General features: G+C 41.6%; 1 protein-coding gene across 1 annotated transcript in view; it reads right to left on the reverse strand.

Moving 5' to 3' along the window:
- LOC148148348 (rho guanine nucleotide exchange factor 4-like) overlaps positions 1-18,556 on the reverse strand; it is a 79,726-nt gene that overhangs the window by 19,743 nt on the left and 41,427 nt on the right. The window contains exon 9 of the mRNA XM_087993921.1: positions 12,568-12,814. Coding sequence (XP_087850047.1) covers positions 12,568-12,814 — 247 coding nt within the window. The remainder of the gene's footprint in view (positions 1-12,567; positions 12,815-18,556) is intronic.

Here is an 18,556-nt window from a genome sequence, read left to right on the forward strand (position 1 = left end):
ACATCCACATACTGAATCAGAAAATTGTCTTGTACGCACTTAACAAATTCCTCTCCATCTAAACCTATAACACCATGGCAGTCCCAGTCTATGTTTGGAAAGTTAAAATCCCCTACCATAACTACCCTATTATTCTTACAGATAGCTGAGATCTCCTAACAAGTTTGTTTCTCAATTTTCCTCTGACTATTAGTCTATAATACAATCCCAATAAGGTGATCATCCCTTTCTTATTTCTCAGTTCCACCCAAATAACTTCCCTGGATGTATTTCCGGGAATATCCTGCCTCAGTACAGCTGTAATGCTATCTCTTATCAAAAATGCCACACACCCCTTTGCCTCCCTTTCTATCCTTCCTGTAGCATTTGTTCCCTGGAACATTAAGCTGCCAGTCCTGCCCATCCCTGAGCCATGTTTCTGTAATTACTATAATATCCCAGTCCCATGTTCCTAACCATGCCCTGAGTTCATCTGCCTTCACTGTTAGGCCCCTTGCATTGAAATAAATGCAGTTTAATTTATTAGTCGTACCTTGTCCCTGCCTGTCCTGATTGTTTGACTCGCTTCTATTCTCAACTGTACCAGTCTCAGATTGATCTCTTTCCTAGCTATCTCCCTGGGTCCCACCCCCCCCCCCCTCCCCCACAACCTTACTAGTTTAAATCCTCCCGAGCAGTTCCAGCAAATTTCCCTGCCAGTATATTAGTCCCCTTCCAATTTAGGTGCAATCCGTCCTTCTTGTACAGGTCACTTCTACCTGTGACCAAAAGAGATTCCCATGACCAAAAATGTGAATCCTTCTCCCATACACCAGTTCGTCAGCCATGCATTCATCTGCTCTATCCTTGTATTCCTGCCCTCACTAGCTCGTAGCACTGGGAGTAATCCAGATATTACTACCCTTGAGGACCTTTTTAAATTTCTGCTTAACTCTCTGTAATCTCCCTTCAGAATCTCAATCTTTTCCCTTCTTATATCATTGGTTCCAATGTGGACAATAACCTCTTGCTGGCCCCTCTCTCCTGTGAGAACATTCTGCACCCTCTCTGAGACATCCTTGATCCTGGCACCAGGGAAACAACACACCATTCTACTTTTTCTCTGCTGGCCACAAAAACATCTGTCTGTGCCTCGGACTACAGAATCCCCTTACACAATTGAGCTCTGGGAAGCCGACATACCCTTTGTTGCATGAGAGCCTGTCTCAAAACCAGAAACTTGGCTGTTCGTGCTACTTTTCCCTGAGAATCCATCACCTCCCACATTTTCCAAAACAGCATACCTGTTTGGAATGGGTATATCCACAAAAGACACTTTTGATAATTTTTTTCTTTGACTGGTATTTTGTCCTTTGGACAGGGAAGAGTATATTCCTTTATATATTGTCAGGTTTAGAGAGGCATCTATGAACTGAGCAGGTTCAAATTTCCTTTTAAATAGTTCAAAATGAAATAGACTCAGGAGTGTTGTTATCATGCCAGCTGATGTAATTTTTAAAAATCTATTCATTGAATGTCTGTGTGTCTGACGAGGTCAGCATTTGTACTTTTTTACAATCATGACTGAAGCAATTATTACAAACACAGACAATAGAAACTTGGATCTGAGGCGGTCTTTTTTAAATTCATTCACAGGATATAGACATAACGCATGGACACTAGCCTAACTCTGCATTATTAGTCAAACAACATTATCTATATGCCATCTGGATATCCGATACAAATGCAATTGCTGTGTTAAACTGTCATTGACACATTCAAGTTCCCCTCATTATACCAGGCTCCCAATGCCAGGGTTCAAAAGATTAGATTAGATTAGATTACAGTGTGGAAACAGGCCCTTCGGCCCAACAAGTCCACACCAACCCGCCGAAGCGCAACCCACCCAATACCCCTACATTTACCCCTTACCTAACACTACGGGGAATTTAGCATGGCCAATTCACCTGACCTGCACATCTTTAGACTGTGGGAGGAAACCGGAGCACCCGGAGGAAACCCACGCAGGCACAGGGAGAACGTGCAAACTCCACACAGTCAGTCGCCTGAGGCGGGAATTGAACCCGGGTCTCTAGCGCTGTGAGGCAGCAGTGCTAACCACTGTGCCACCGTGCCGCCCATAGGTTAAAACTCCACCTCCTTTGTTCAGAATTGTTAATATTTTTATAAAATTTCAAACACAACGCCCACAAATTGACTCAAAAGCATCAAGGCATAAATTGTATTGCTCACTAAGGACAGGGAAAATGTTTTGAAATATTGTGGATACACCAAGTAGTAAGAAGTAAAATTTCAGTGTAAGAAATATTCTGCTCTGACTTACATGCCTAGAAATGGAATGTGTGACACTTGCTTCCTCTGCCATGACTTGACTTTAACATTATTTTTAAAATGCAATATTAGCCAGAATATCTTTGGGTTTGCACTTTCGTTGGACCCGGAGTTGTGTTCCAATTTGCTTATGAACATTCCCTCTGCCAGTTTGCTGGGAAAGTACTTTCTTTTTAAGGGACAGATAGAACTGTGGATGCTGGAAATCAGCAAGTTCTCCACTGGGCCCAAGGATGTTTACCATGTTTTTTTTTCTCCACAGGTTGAGCCAGATCTGTTGGGTTTCTCCAGCGATTTCTGTTTTTGTCCTGGTCCTACCATCTGGGTGGATGTTTTCCAACTATCTCCAAAGGGTGGGACTGTTTTGAGAGTTTAAGACTGACTTCAGTCTGGGTTAAGGGATCCAAACCAATTGACTTCCTTGTGGAGGCAATGTCCCCAGCCTCACTGGGCATGCCAACCAATTGAGCAATGCTGTTTTGGAGACTTTTTGACACCCTACAACAGGTTCCTTTTTACTCTTGAGAAGAATCACTCGCACCTAAAGCAAATTGGAATCTGTAGTTGCATCAAAAATCAATTTTGAGCCAGATAGGTCACAATCCACCAGAATTCCAAAAGGAATATTACAGCTATTGAAATAATATAATAAAAATCAATCATTGTTTACAGAAAATGGAGGGCTGGCTTTACGCTGAGTGCCTAAATGACTGCGGCATGTTCTCAATAAATTTTAATGTAAAATGCCTATATCATAAAAAAACCTCAAGTATGTACATTGCACAATATAGCAAAGAAAACATCAAAATAAAAAGCACAAACATTGAAATTCAATGTCCAGAAACTGTGTAATAAGCACACACATTTATTGACAGAGCAATGCCATATGCCATACACTTGTCTTCTACACCTCATACTCCAGAAATCCCTCCTTTTAACCCCTTTTTAATCTTCTTGTCTTTAAGTATAATCTGAAAACTCGTTTTTTTGAATGAGCCCATGATTCAGATTTTATCATCTGTTATGTGATTTAGATTTGTTTTCTCATTCTGCATCTGTGAAATGCTCAGGACGTGTTAACATATTAAAGGCAGTGTATAAATGTAAGTTGTTGGAGTAATACAGTGGTTCATTATTTCAGATCATTTGTGCGTATACGGCTAGACTGTGGGAACTTGTTTTGGCTTAGAAAAAATGGTTATGAGAGAGAAAGAATGTGTTTTATTATCATCGATGTTTCTGTTTTATTGAAGCTGTGGTACCACTCGTAGGAAAGAATCATTGAAGGAGGCAGAAATTGTTTTTTTTTGAGAGCATGCTACTGCTCCCCAATATTATATATGTTATGGTTACATTCATCTGAGCCATCTGGGATACCTTGGGTCAACTCACTGTTGCTAATCTTTCTTGTTAGTATGAGTCTAACCAACTGCTAGCATATGTAGACTTGCATATTTGAAAGAAAATTAAGGTTTATTACATGGTACTTAATAGCTATTTACACTACATCTGAAATACATAATTGTTTGTTTAACTAATTGGTTTAACTAATAGTAAGTACACATTAACGTGACTGAAACACTTTCACACCAAATTGGTAACAAACATGCAATACTGGTACCCAGTTGATTAGCTTGTTCCATGATCAGTGCTTGAGGGGTGGACCTTATCTCACAATATCAGGTTAACAATTTCAGACAGTAATTGTTTTGCACAACAGAACTCATATTATATGAAGACTGCAAAATAGGTTCAGCTGGTGCCACCTATTATACATCCTTCACAATTTCCCTATCCACTAAAGCCCAAGGAAAAAAAATATCAATCAATATTTGTACTGGGCACCACATCTTCTAACCTTTATTTTTTGACATTATGGAAGTTAAATTTCTCCCTAACAAACTTTTGATAACCCATAGTTAAGTTTCGTTGCAGCTTCTTCTGTGCGTGTCTGACAACCTCTCATTGTAGGACAACAAAATTTTTTCTTTGCAACTTAATCCTGTACAATTTAATTTAATGCAACATATTTGACCAATATCTCCTGAAGAATTGACAAAATTACATTGTAATTCCAAATCTAAATTCAGTGCTTGATTAAACAACATTTGGGTATAAAAGTTATCATAACATAGGCCTTGATTCCAATGAAAGACACGCTAAACAGCAATGAGTAGAAGTCTTGTGATGACCTTGTTTTATAGTTGCTTCGTTGCTTCCCAGGGATGACACATGACAAACAGTGGAGAGTATCCAATAAAAATCTATAATCTCTAAAGATACAGGCAGAAATTTCCTCTGGACAGATGAGACTCTAACAAACTGTAACTCGAACAGACTTCATCTGTGGTTGCACTGGTCATAGAACATGCCCAGTCCTGCTGAAATTACCAATATGCCATGGCTTTTGCTAGAATGCAGATTGAGCAAATGTTCTTTGCAAGTGGGAGAAGCTGGCAAACTGCTCCTTGGAATAGTCTGGTCACTCTTTAATTGGCGTTGGTTTATTCTCAAATTTGCGCCAGAAGCTTGATTGCCTGCGTTTAGGTTGAGCCAAAAAGGACAACTGTTCCTGGGTGACAGTCGAAACGTTCAGTGCTGGAAAGTCATAGTAGCTCTCTTCTGCAGTAGGGAAAAAGGAGAAAAGTTAAAAATGTCATGGAGAGCACTTACAAAGGATTACTAACAACAATAGTTACAACATGCTCTTGTATCTGGTTGTGGACAACTAATCCCTCTTGTTGCTGGCATTTTCTGTCCATTATTGTAGCGACCATTGTATTTCCAGACAATAAATAAAGCTTTCCTAAGCAAGGAGAGGATTCAATGATAAGATTTTAAACTCTTCTCTCAATCAAGGCTGCGTAAAGTCAAGGGTCAGACTTACTTCTCTTGTACGGACTATGCCTCATCCCAAAATTATTTGCAAAGGTTATTACTTCGACCTGATAGTTGAAGCTCTCAAATTGTTACAGTGACTTATTTTCCAATTTTGTGATCTGATCTCATTAACTCTTTAAGCTCATTGACCATCTGTCCTTTAACCATACAATATACAATATATTGCACAAAGCTAAGAGTTAAATAAAATTAGAACTTAGAATCCCTACAGTGTGGAAACAGGCCTTTCGGTCCAGCAGGTCCACACTGACCCTCTGAAGAACATCCCACCTAGATCCATTCCTTTATTTCTCTACATTTCCTCGAACTGACACATCTAACATAACAGGCAATTTAGCATGGCCAACCCACCCAGCCTGCACATCTTTGGATTGTAGGAGGAAACTAGAACACCCAGAGGAAACTCACACAGACACAGAATGTGCAAACCCTACACAGACAGTGGCCGAGGCTGGAATCGAAACCAGGTCCCTGATGCTGTCAGGCAGCAGTAGACTAATCACTGAGCCACCATGCTACCCCACAATTAATATGATCCCAAAATATACTATGATCACAACTCAAAGTATTTTCTCCAACCTACAAGCATGATACTTTAATTTACACTACATCAGTACTGTAATGGTAGGTGTGTTCTGCTTGAAGGAAGATTCTCAGTTCATTGTCTGTTCTTGCTTCATCCTGAGCCACTCCCTTGTCAGTTCCTTGGCAGTGGTTGATTTGCCACTGCCATCTATGCAAGGAGTGAGGAGGCAGGTCCTTGATCTGCTTTGGCCTGAATGGGAATTGAACCTAATACCGTTGGTATTATTCTGAGCCTCAAAGCTAATTGACTAACTAGCTCAAATCCCAAGTCCATCATTGCAAGTTTGATTTCTCTGTCTGCAATTAAGCTGATCTTTTGCTGGGATAACAACAACGTGACAAACCAATTATCAGAGGGGTGAGGTGTTAGATCAAATCTGACTGTATGCACTGATTCAGAATTTTGAGTTTTATTCTATAAATCTCTTATGTATACATCTAAACACAAGAAAGAGGAAGGAGCAGTTCTGGTAGACTGAGGGAATAGCTACCTAATGGCTAGGAACATTTACAAAATCATAATTTTGACGCAGTTTTTCAATTGCAAATGGCTTTATGATATAAAAAGGAAAATAAGCACATTTCTACTATAGTTGAAACCTATAATGTAAACTAAATTCAAAACAAATATGACTAGTGTTGTTCCCATGATTCCAAATTTGCTACTTCCAAGAATGGTACAAAAGATTTGCTTTAATAGCAAATGACATTCAGAGAAACTCAAATTTACATATTATTTGTAATTACTTTAAAAACTTGCACTGGCCAAGTTCCCAGGGTATAATATTTAGTTATCAATGGCCGTTTTCATTATTTGTATTCATTTGTAAGCTTTAGAGGAAGCTTAAGCTGCAAATTTTGGGTTCACGTACATGATAGGTAAATTGGAAAAGTTTTTAATGCTTTCTTTAATAAGGCTAAGTGCAGAGCGGATGATCCACATTGACCTCTTCCAGAGTTCCCCAGCTCTGAGATCATCAACCCAATTCATTCCACATGATATCAAAAAACAGTGGAGGCAATTAATACAACAGAGGCGGTAGGTCCTGAGAATATTCTGGCAATAGGACTGAAGACTTGTACTGCAAAACTCCACGACCTTTGCCAAGCTGTTTCACTACAGCTACAAAACTGGCTGACAACATAGAAAATTGTCCTGGTATGTCCTATCCACAAAATCCAACCTAGCCAATTACTGCCCTATCAGTACGCTCTCAATCATCAGTACAGCGATTGGAGGTGTCATCAATAGTGCTACAGATAATATTTGCTTGACAATAACCTGCTCGCTGACATTCTGTTTGGGTTCTTCAAAGCCATTTCAACTCCTAGCCCCATTACAGACTTAGTTCAAACACAAACAAAGCATCTGAAGTTATGAAATGATAAAAGAGTTACAGTCCTTGGCATCAAGCCTTCATTTGACTGAATGTGTCATCAAGGAGCTCTAGCAAGCTAGAATGAAAGGGAATTGGGGGTAAACTCTCTACTGGTTAGAGTCATATCAGGCATAGAGGTTGTGGTTGTTGAAAGTCAGTTATCTCAGCTCAAGGACATCTCTGCAGGAATTCATCGGCGGAGTCTTCAGCTGCTTTATTATAAGGTCAGAAGTGGGCATGTTCACCAATAATTGCACAATGGTTACTATCATCCACAACTCCTCAGACACTGAAGTAGTCCATGTTCGAATACAGCAAGACCTGATAAATATCTGTAGGCTTAGGCTTTGATTAACAAGTAACATTCATGTCACACAAGAGCCAGGTACAGTAGCGCCTCGACATACGAACGACCCCGTTCATGAACAAATCAGTTTACGAACAGGATTGTACGTAAAATTTTGCTTCAACATACGTACGAAATTCAAGGTACGAGCGAAGGTATGAACGCAAAAAGCCCGTGTGTGACCACGTGGTTTCATTGTTCTGCTTTGCTACGCGCTTGTTGAACGCAAAAGCTCTTGGGCGCCGCGTGATCATTCAATTCGTCTTTGACACGTGTGCGGTGAACAGGGTTCGTTGCTACGTCCAAGCATTCTTACGCTATCAGAACAATGGGGAAAATTGATTCAGTTCACGAACTTTTCGGTTCACGAACCAGGTCCCGGAACAGATTAAGTTCGTAAGTTGATGTGCCACTGTAATTGTTTTTCAAAAATAGGAACAGGAGATGGCCATTCAGCTCCTTAAGCCTGCTCCACCATTCAACAGGGTCAGAGCAAATCCAACATTCCTCACATCCACTTCCCTGCACTTTACCCATAACCCTTGATTCCATTACCAATTAAGAAACTATGTATCTCAGCCTTAATGACCATTTCCCACAAGACAGAATCTAACCATTGTCCCTTGAAATTCAATGGCATCACCACCACTATCAACAACTTGTGGATTGACCGAAAGCTGAACTGAGTTTAGATCAGAGTGGTGCTGGAAAAGCACAGCAGTCAGGCAGCATCCAAGGAGCAGGAAAATTGATTTTTCGGGCAAAAGCCCTTTATCAGGAATAGAGGCAGGGAGTGTCCAGGATGGAGAGATAAAAGGAAGGTTTGGGCTAGGGAGAAGGTAGCAAAGAGTACAATAGGTGAATGGGGGTGGGGATGGAGGTGATAGGTGAGAGGGGAGGGTGGAGTGGATAGGTGGGAAGGAAGATTGGCAGGTAGGACAGGTCATGAGGACAGTGCTGAGCTGGAAGGTTGGAACTGAGGTAAGGTGGGGGGAAGGGAAATAAGGAAACTGGTGAAGTCCACATTGGTGTCCTGGGGTTGAAGTGTTCTGAGGCAGATGATGAGGCATTCTTCCTCCAGGCATCAGGTGGTGAGGGAGCAGCAGTGGAGGAGGCCCAGGACCTGCATGTCCTCAGCAGAGTGGGAGGGGGAGTTGAAATGTTGGGCCACGGGGCAGTGGGGTTGATTGGTGCGGATGTCCCGGAGATGTTCCCTGAAGCGCTCTGCGAGGAGGTGTCCAGTCTCCCCAATGTAGAGGAGACTGCATCGGGAGCAAAGGATACAATAAATGACATTGATGGATGTGCAGGTGAAACTTTGGATGTGGAAGGCTCCTTTGGGGCCTTAGATGGTGGTGAGGAAGGAGGTGTGGGCGCAGATTTTGTAATTCCTGCAGTGGCAGGGGAGGGTGCCAGGACCTGAAAGTAGTTTGTTGGGGGGCGTGGACCTGGACTAACCTTACAATCACTGTGGCTATAACAGCATTTCAGAGGCTAGAAATCCTACTGCAAGTAACTCGCCTGCTGAATTCCCCAAAACTTGTCCGTCATCTATGCAGCAAGAGTCAAGATGGAATACTTGCCATTTGCCTGGTTATGTGTAGCTCAAACTACACTCAAGAGGTATGACACCATCCAACTCAAACAGCCTGCTTCATTAGCATGACATCCACAAGCAATTTCTTCTTTCATCACTAAAGTTCAGTAGCAGAACTGTGTACCATTGATGAGTTACATGACAGAAATTCACCAAGCTTATTAGACAAACCCACATCCATAACTGTCTTAGAAGTAGTAGGACAGCAAATACATGGGAGCACCACCTCCTACAAGTTCCTTTCCAAGCCACTCACCCGGGCTGACTTTGAAATTTAATTACCTTCAGGGTCAAAATCCTGGAACTCTGCCCCGAGGAGAATTGTGGGAGTGCTTACACCAAATGGACTGCAGCACTTCACATGGATGAATAAAATAACTAAGCAGACTTCAGAAATACCTCAATCTGACCAGAAATAGTTTCATATATTTGTTGGAGAAATCTGGTGGCATGTATGGAGGGAGTTGTCCAGGCCAACATTACTCGTGTGTCAGCTGCAGAAGGAATTTCCATTCATGTATTCGCTACTACTGCTACAACAGATGATTTTCAGTTCAGATGTGACAATATCCCAAGTGCACATTGTTCACAATATGAAGGAACTACATGAAGAGTGTCTGTATTTTAAGAAGAAGTCCTTTACTTACAGACATCACTCCTGTCTGTAGCAGGAGTGAGAAAAGAACAGAGAGTAGTGAAAGGCAGCACAAATGTACTGAAGGTCTGCCTTTGGCATTTGCAGTTTGGAAACAGTCATGAGAGAGCTGATGCATTCGAGGGAAAAGGAATATGAAGAGAATAGAATAGAACATGGAGAAAGCACTGGTTCAGCAGGAGCACTGTTCAAACAGAGTTTAGAGGGAGTAAGAACAAGGAAACAGCAGAGTATAGAGAAAGCACAAACCTCGAGTGATAAGTATGGATAGAGCATTGGAAGAACATGGGGTGCAGAGTCAAGACAATCTGGAAGGGCAGAGCATGCCTCTGTCAGTGTTTTAGTTGCTTACATCTGACCAGGGTTCATTGGGTGGTTGTCTTCAGTTACACCTTCTCTCGATCATAGACACTCAACTATGAAGAACTTTCTGCACAGCTAAGTTTGCGATCCAATACAGTGGGAGATAATCAGCTCGTAAACCAAGAGAGCTGCCTTGAAATGTCAAATTTTAAATAAGAATTCTCTGACACTCCAACACTTAGTAAGTGATGAAGCTGTAGAGTGGTTGGAGATGACATTGACTGTGCTTATGATTTTTATCTCCATTAGTGGTGTGGGGCACAGTGGTCATGGTTTAGCTGTAGCTGATATTGGTCCAAATCAGTCCATAAGACATAGGATCAGAATTAAGCCATTTGGCCCATCAAGCCTGCTTCATCATTCGATTATGACTGATATGCTGGGAGAAAGTGAGGACTGAGTCAAAGAGTGTGGTGCTGGAAAAGCACAGCCGGTCAGGCAGCAACCGAGGAGCAGAAGAATCGATGTTTCAACCATAAGCTCTTCATCAAGAATGAGGCTTGTGGCCCAAGGGGGCTGAGAGATAAATGAAGGTGATGTGGGGCCAGGGAGGAAGGTAGCTGGGTATGTGAAGGTGGTAGGTCAGAGAAAAGGGTAGAGCGGATAGGTGGGAAGGAAGATGGACAGGTAGGGACAGTTCAAGAGGGCAGTGCCAAGTTGGAAGGTTGAATCTGGGATAAAGTGGGAGGAGGGGAAATGAGGAAACTAGTGAAATCCTCATTGACCCGGGGTGGTTGGAGGGTCCCAAGGCAGACGATAAAGCGTTCTTCCTCCAGGCATCGGGTGGCTAGAGTTTGGCAGTAGAGGTGGCCCAGGACTTGTATGTCCTTGTCAGAGTGAAGGAAGAGTTAGTGTTTAGCACAAGGGCAGTGGGGTTGTGTGTGCGTGTGCCCCAGAGATGTTCTCTGAAACGTTCTGCAAATTGGTGTTCTGTCTCCCCAGTATAGAGGAGACCACATCGAGATCAACGGACACAGTAGATGATGTATTTGGAAGTATAGTTAAATCTCTGTCGGATGTGGAATGACCCTTTTGGGGCCTTGGATGGAGGTGAGAGGGGAGGTGTGGGCGCAAGATTTTGCACTTCTTGTGGTGCCGAGGAAGGTGCCGGGAATGCTGGGGGAGTCGAGGAGGGAATGGTCTCTGCGGAACACAGATTGGGGTGGGGAGGAAAATATATCCCTGGAGGCGGGGTCTGTTTGTAGGTGGCAAAATTGGCGGAGGATAATACGATGTAGCTGGAGATTGGTGGGGTGGAAGGTGGGGACCAGGGGGTTCTGTCTTTGGATCAAGGTTGGGTAACAGGGTGTCCAGGTGGATGGGGTGTGTTGGAGGTGGGAGGAGGAGTCCTTGGAGGTGGGCAAGAGTCCTGATGGGAAAAAGTTAGCACAGAGGTGAAGGTGGTGGAAGAAATGTTCGATGTCACAATACATGTTGAATTTGTTTGATCTGGGAGCATAGGGGGATGAAGGTGAGGCCTTTACTGAGGACTGATCCTCATTGAGAGAGAGGTCTAGGGAAATGGAAAAATACAGCAGAGCTAGGAGCTGGGGCCTGGGATGAGGCTGGAGCTGGGAGTAGGGCGGAGACTGTCACTGGAGTGGGTGTGGTTATGGTATCGTGGGTGATGTTACCCATGGAAGATTGAGGGCGGGTAACAGACCAGCATGGGGTGTCCAGGTGGATGTGGTGAATTGGAGTCGGGGGAAAGGGTCTTCGGAGGGTGGGTAGGATATGCTACTCAACCCTATTTTCCTGCTTTCTACCTGTAATGCTTGATCCTCTTACCAATTAAGAACCTATTTATCTCTCTCTTAAATGCATCTTAAGTCAGTTGTCAACGTTTTTACACACAGAAAGAATGCAAGCACCTATGAATGAATGATTTTATTGATAAGAAAACTTCCAATTATTTGTAGGTCATTCAAGACAATTTAGGTGAGAGGGACATTACTCTGCCACGTTCCAGCACAGTGTGGCCTAGTGAACACTGCCCTGGGTGCAGTAAAAGAAATGTGTTTGCTGATATTATTGCTCTATTATTTACATGCAAAGCTATGAACTGATGGGGAAGTCGGAATGCACTGGAGTTCTGATTTGCCAACAATGAATGGAACTAGGTCTCATGATGTATTTCTTGCATTAGTACTTGAAATGTTCACCCAATTATGAGTGAGGGAGCGCTTAAATTGTAATATAACTTTTGGTTCATAATTCCAGTGTACTGACTATCTCGAAGCTTGAATATGGGGCCACAGGACAGTCTCGCCCATGCTATTTTGTATTACAGCATATAAGATCCTTTTAATGTTCTAAAGAGAAGTTTAAGGGATGAGATTCAAACGAGAAACACCCATCTTCTCCCCTCCACCCCCATTCTACATCTGTAATTCCATTTGTACCATCTTACCTGCTTCTAGCTCGCCCTCAGATACTTTTCTTTCCTGCTCAAAGGCATGAAGCCATAATTGCTTGTCTGCGAGATTCTTTGTAAAAAATAGTTTGCTAGGTTTATCTTCAAACTTGCTTTTAAGTTTGATAGCATTTCTGACCCGACAGTCAAACTCTTCATCCCTTCCATCATTCACATCCTTCACTATGCTTTTGTCAATGTCGATCCTTGCTTTGTAGTATAGAGCATTACGGTGTAACAGGTCCTGTGAACAGTGCCAGATTACAATTCATTAAAGCATATTTTCTCAACTTCAATTCATTTCACTGCCATGTTTTCACTTAAATTGGATACTGTGCAATCAGCAATTTAGTCACGTATTGCATTCAGGACTGCACTAGTTTCTGAATTTAAATTTGGTTCAAGTTTCCAGTCAAAGTTATTTTCATATCACTGCATGTAAGACTTTCCATCAACCAGTTCAGTTGGGCAACATTTTGGAATGTAGTTGTTTATTTTCTTTGCTTAAGAAAATCTTTGATAGATTTATGAATGGTAGCCTGGTGCTATTTCATTTCTATAACTGGAAGAGGGTTCATTTCATAAAATAATCATTTTTAGAAAGAATGTCTAAGGGCATCTAATCTACAATGCATGAGTAAACCTATTAAACTAAAAAACTTCAATCTACATTTTTGTTAAAGTACAATGGTCAGTTTCTTACTAAATTAAAATACTTTTTTTTAAAAATCAGTAAAATGTTTAAAAGGTGACGATAGTTAAGTAAAGAGATGGTTCTGATTCTGCAGTTGCAACAAGCTTCACCCAAGCAATTTAATAAAAGATCCCAATGGAGATGGTTATGTCTAGATGGAATGTTCATGGGTATTATCAAAACTTGGCAGAGGGAAGGACAGGACTGGGAGCTCAGTATTCTGGGGTACAGATGTTATAGGAAGCAAGAAAGGAGGGCTAGTGGCATTTTTGATTTAGGAAAACATTACTGTTGTAATTAGAATATTTCTGAGGGATCATCCAGTGACAACACATTGGTTGAAATTATAAATAAGAAAGGGATGATCACCTTGGTGGGATTGTACTATAGGCCCCCTCAATAGTCAGAGGTAAATTGAGGAGCAAATATGTAGAGAGATCCAAACTATGTGCAAGAATAATAGCCATGATTTGGAGGAGCCAGTGTTAGACTGAGGTGTACAAAGTTAAAAAATCACATAACACCAGGTTATAGTCCAACAGGTTTAATTGGAAGCACTAGCTTTCGGAGTGCTGCTTCTTCATCAGGTGATTGCGGAGTATAAGATCGTAGGACACAGAATTTACAGCAAAAGTTTATTGTGATGTAAAATTATATATTGAAAAAGACCTGGACTGTTTAAGTCTCTCATCTTTTATATTGGGCATGTGGTTTCAGTTCTCTCATATGTAGATTCCACAACTTTCTTAAAGTTACATTCTCAAGTGAACTTTAACAACAGGTGCCATGTTGGCCCAGATAATGCAATGAAGACTCTTTATAAGACTCTGGTGCGGCCGCATCTGGAGTATTGTGTGCAGTTTTGGTCGCCATACTATAGGAAGGATGTGGAGGCACTGGAACCGGTGCAGAGGAGGTTTACCAGGATGTTGCCTGGTATGGTAGGAAGATCGTCTGAGGAAAGGCTGAGGCACTTGGGGCTGTTTTCATTGGAGAAAAGAAGGTTTAGGGGTGACTTGATAGAGGTGTACAAGATGATTAGGGGTTTAGATAGGGTTGACCATGAGAACCTTTTTCCACGTATGGAGTCAGCTATTACAAGGGGGCATAGCTTTAAATTAAGGGGTGGTAGGTATAGGACAGATGTTAGGGGTAGATTCTTTACTCAGCGAGTCGTGAGTTCATGGAATGCCCTGCCAGTAGCAGTGATGGACTCTCCCTCTTTATGGGCATTTAAGCGGGCATTGGATAGGCATATGGAGGATAGTGTGCTAGTGTAGGTTAGGTGGGCTTGGATCGGCGCAACATCGAGGGCCAAAGGGCCTGTACTGCGCTGTATTTTTCTATGTTCTATGTTCTATGAAGGTGTAAGGTTCCCTGTCACAGACACACATAGGACCCATACACTCATGCAGACCCTCTCTCATATGCTCACACATACTCTCACACACGCACCCTCTCACAGACGTATACCCCCTTTACACTCACAAGCATATACACACACATACACGTGCTCTCTCACAGACATTCATACCACTCCCATCCCCGCTGCACACGCGCGTATACATACACACACACACATATATAAGTTTGTAGGGTGAATTTGTACTTGCAGAATTACATTTTATTTTGCTCAAAAGCTGCATGAATCCATGTGAAATTCTGTAAATCCCTTTTTTGGATTAGAATCTGTCTAAACATTGAGGTACAGACAGCCTCACAATGCATTATCTAGGCCAACATGGCACCTATTGTTAAAGTTCACTTGAGAATGTAACTTTGGAACTTACAAATGAAAGAACTGAAACAAACATGCCCATTCTAAAAGATGAGAGACTTAACACTATGGCACTATGGCAGTTTGGGCAGCACAGCAGCTCAGTGGTTAGCGCTGCTGCCTCACAGCGCCAGGGACTCAGGTTCGATTCCAGCCTCGGGCGACTGTCTGTGTGGAGCTTGCACATTGTCCCTATGTCTGTGTGGGTTTGCTCCAGTTTCCTCCCATAGTCCAAAGATGTGCAGGTCAGGTGAATTGGCCATGCTAAATTGCCCATACTGTTAGGTGCATCCATCAGAGGGAAATGGGTCTGGTTGGGTTACTCTTTGGAGGGTCAGTGTGCACGTGTTGGGCCAATGGGCCTGTTTCCACTCTGTAGATTAAATTCCCTACAGTGTGGAAACAGGCCCTTCAGTCCACACCGACCCTCCAAAGAGTAACCCACCCAGTCCCATTTCCCTCTGACTAATGCACCTAACACTATGGACAATTTAGCATGGCCAATTCACCTAACCTGCACATCTTTGGACTGTGGGAGGAAACCGGAGCACTCGGAGGAAACCCACGCAGACACGGAGAGAATGTACAGACTCCACAAAGACGGTCGCCCGAGGCTGGAATCGAACCTGGGACCCTGGCTCTGTGAAGCAACAGTGCTAACTACTGACCCACTGTGCCACCCCGTGCCATGTAGGGAATCTAATCTTAACAAACAATCCAGATCTTTTTCAATATATAATTTCGGTTACATCACACTGTAAACGTTTGCGATAAATTCTGCGTTCTACTCCACAACCACCTGATGAAGGAGCTAGTGCTTCCAAATAAACCTGTTGGACTATAACATGGTATTGTGATTTTTAAACAAGAATTATAGAGTTGTAATAGAAGGGGATTTTAATTTTCCAAACATTGGCTGGAACTGTCATAATGGTGAGGAATTTGTTAAATATGTTCAAGAATGTTTTTAATCAATATGTAAATATTCCAACTAAAGAAGGAGAAAAACGTGACCTCTTAAAAATAAGGCAGGACAAGTGATTGAAGTGTCAGTAGAGGAACACTTTGGGACTAGTGGTTATAATTCTATTAGTTTTAAAATAGTTTTGAAAAGGATAAGCTTTTGATAAAAGTTAAAGTTCTTAATTGGAGTAAGGCAAATATTAATGGTTTGACATAAGAACTTTCAAAAAGTTGATTGGAATAGGCTAGTCACAGGAAAAGGGATGTCTGATAAGTGAGAGACTTTCAAAAGTGTGATAACGAGTTCTGTGGCATTATGTTCCTGTTAATGTGAAAGATTAAGGCTTGTAAGATTAGGAAACAATGGATAAAGATATTGAAGCTCTAATCAAGAATAAAAAAGAATCATAGATATAGACAACTGGAATTAAATTAAACTCTTGAACAGCATAAAGAGTGTAGGGGCATTTTTAAGACGGAAATCAGGAAGGCAAAGAAGCAATATAAGATAGCGTGGGGGGAAAAAGTTAAAAATCAAACCCCCCTTGATGAAGGAGCTGCGCTCTGAAAGCTAGTGCTTCCAATTAAACCTGTTGGACTATAACCTGGTATTGTGTGATTTTTAACTTTGTACACCCCAGTCCAACACCAGCATCTCCAAATCATGGGTATAAAAAGGTTAAGGATAATCCATAGAGATTCTACAAGGACATTAAGAGGAAAAGAGGAACTGGAGGATGAGCTGGGCCCCTTTAAGATGAATGTGTGACTTGTATTGAACCTCAGGAGATAAAAGAGATATTAATAAATATTTTGCATCAGTTTTTATTGTGGAGATAGAAAGCTCTCAGGGAAATAAATATCAATGTTTTGAAAACAGTTCACATTATAGAAAAGTAAGGGATGGAGGTCTTAGAAAATATAATGTTGGATAAATCTGCAGGATCTTATCAAGTGGACCGAAGGGTTTGTTTCCGTGCTGTACATCTCCATGACTCTGAGTGTATTCCAGGACATTGTGGGAAGTTGGAAAGGAAATTGCCGAGTCCCTAGCAGAAATATTTATATCATCCATAACCATGGGTGAGGTCCAAGAGGAATGGAGGGTGGCTAATGTTGAGCCTTTATTTAAGAAAGACTGTAAGGAGAAGCCTGGAGACTATAGACCTGTGAGTCTGACATCAGTGGTGGGTAAGTTGTTGGAGGTGATTCTGAAAGGTAGGATTTACATGCATTTGGAGAGGCAAGGATTGGTTAGGGGTAGTCAGCATAACTTTGTGTGAGGGAAACTGTGCCACACAAACCTGATTGAGTTTTTAATAATGTAACCAATAAGATTGAAGGTAGAGCAGGAGATGTTGTTTACTTGGATTTAGTAAAGCCTTTGATAAGGTTCTGCATGGTAGATTAATTAGTAATGCTAGATCACATGGGATTCAGGATGAGCTGGCTAATTGGATACAAAATTGGCTTGACGGTAGGAAACAGAAGGTAGTGGTGGAGGGTTGTTTTTTAGACTGGAGGTCTGTGCCTAGTAGTGTACAACAGGTATCAGTACTGGGTACACTCTTATTTATCATTTATATAAATAATTTGGATGACAATAAAGGAGTCATGGTTAATAAGTTTGCATTTGACACCAAAATTATAGTGAACAGTGTAGTGGACAGTGACAAAGATAATCTAAGATTACAAAGAGATCTTGATCCATCAGATTAATGGGCTGAGGATTGGCAGATGGAGTTTATTTTGAATAAATGCAAGTTTATTGTGTTTTGGTAAACGAAACGAGAGTGGGACTTATACAGTTACGGGTATGGCCCTGGGTAGTGTTATAGAACAGAAAAAACTAAGGGTTCTGGTACATAATTCTTTGAAATTTGCATCACAGGTAGACAGGGTGGTTAAGAAGGCATTTAGCGTGCTTGCCTTCATTGCTCAGACCTTTCGGGTATCGGAGTTGGGATGTCATGTTGAGGTTATACAGGACTCTTCTGGAGTACCATGTGCAATTCTGGTTGCCCTATTATAGGAAGGATATTATTAAATTGGAGAGGGTTCAGAAAAAAATACATCAGGATGTTGTCAGGAATGGAGGGTTTGAACTATAAGGAGAGGCTGGATAGGCTGGGAGTCTTTTCACTGGAGTAGATGGGGTCAAAGGTGATATTATAGAAGTTTGTAAAATCATGAGGGGCATAGGTCAGGTGAAAAACAAAGCTTTTTTTTCTCTAAGGAGGGGAGTTCAAAGTTATGGAACGCATTTTTAAAGTGAGGGGAGAAAGACTTTAAAAGGACAACATTTTTACACAAAGTCATTAGTGTGTGGAATAAACTGCCAGAGGAACTGATGGATGCAGGTACAGTTACAATATTTATAAGACATTTGTATAAGTACACATTGTAATAGTAAAGGTTTGGACATTTTATGGGACAAACAAAGGCAAGTTGGATTAGTTTAGTCAGGGAATGTGACCATTGTGGACTAGGTGGACCATAGGTTGTTTCTGTGCTGTATGACTATGAATCTATGACATGGAATAAAATATGTC

The sequence above is a fragment of the Chiloscyllium plagiosum genome, unplaced genomic scaffold (genome assembly GCF_037043375.1).
Source record: "Chiloscyllium plagiosum isolate Xiang-an unplaced genomic scaffold, Cpla_swu_hap1 HiC_scaffold_13, whole genome shotgun sequence".
Classification (NCBI taxonomy): domain Eukaryota; kingdom Metazoa; phylum Chordata; class Chondrichthyes; order Orectolobiformes; family Hemiscylliidae; genus Chiloscyllium; species Chiloscyllium plagiosum.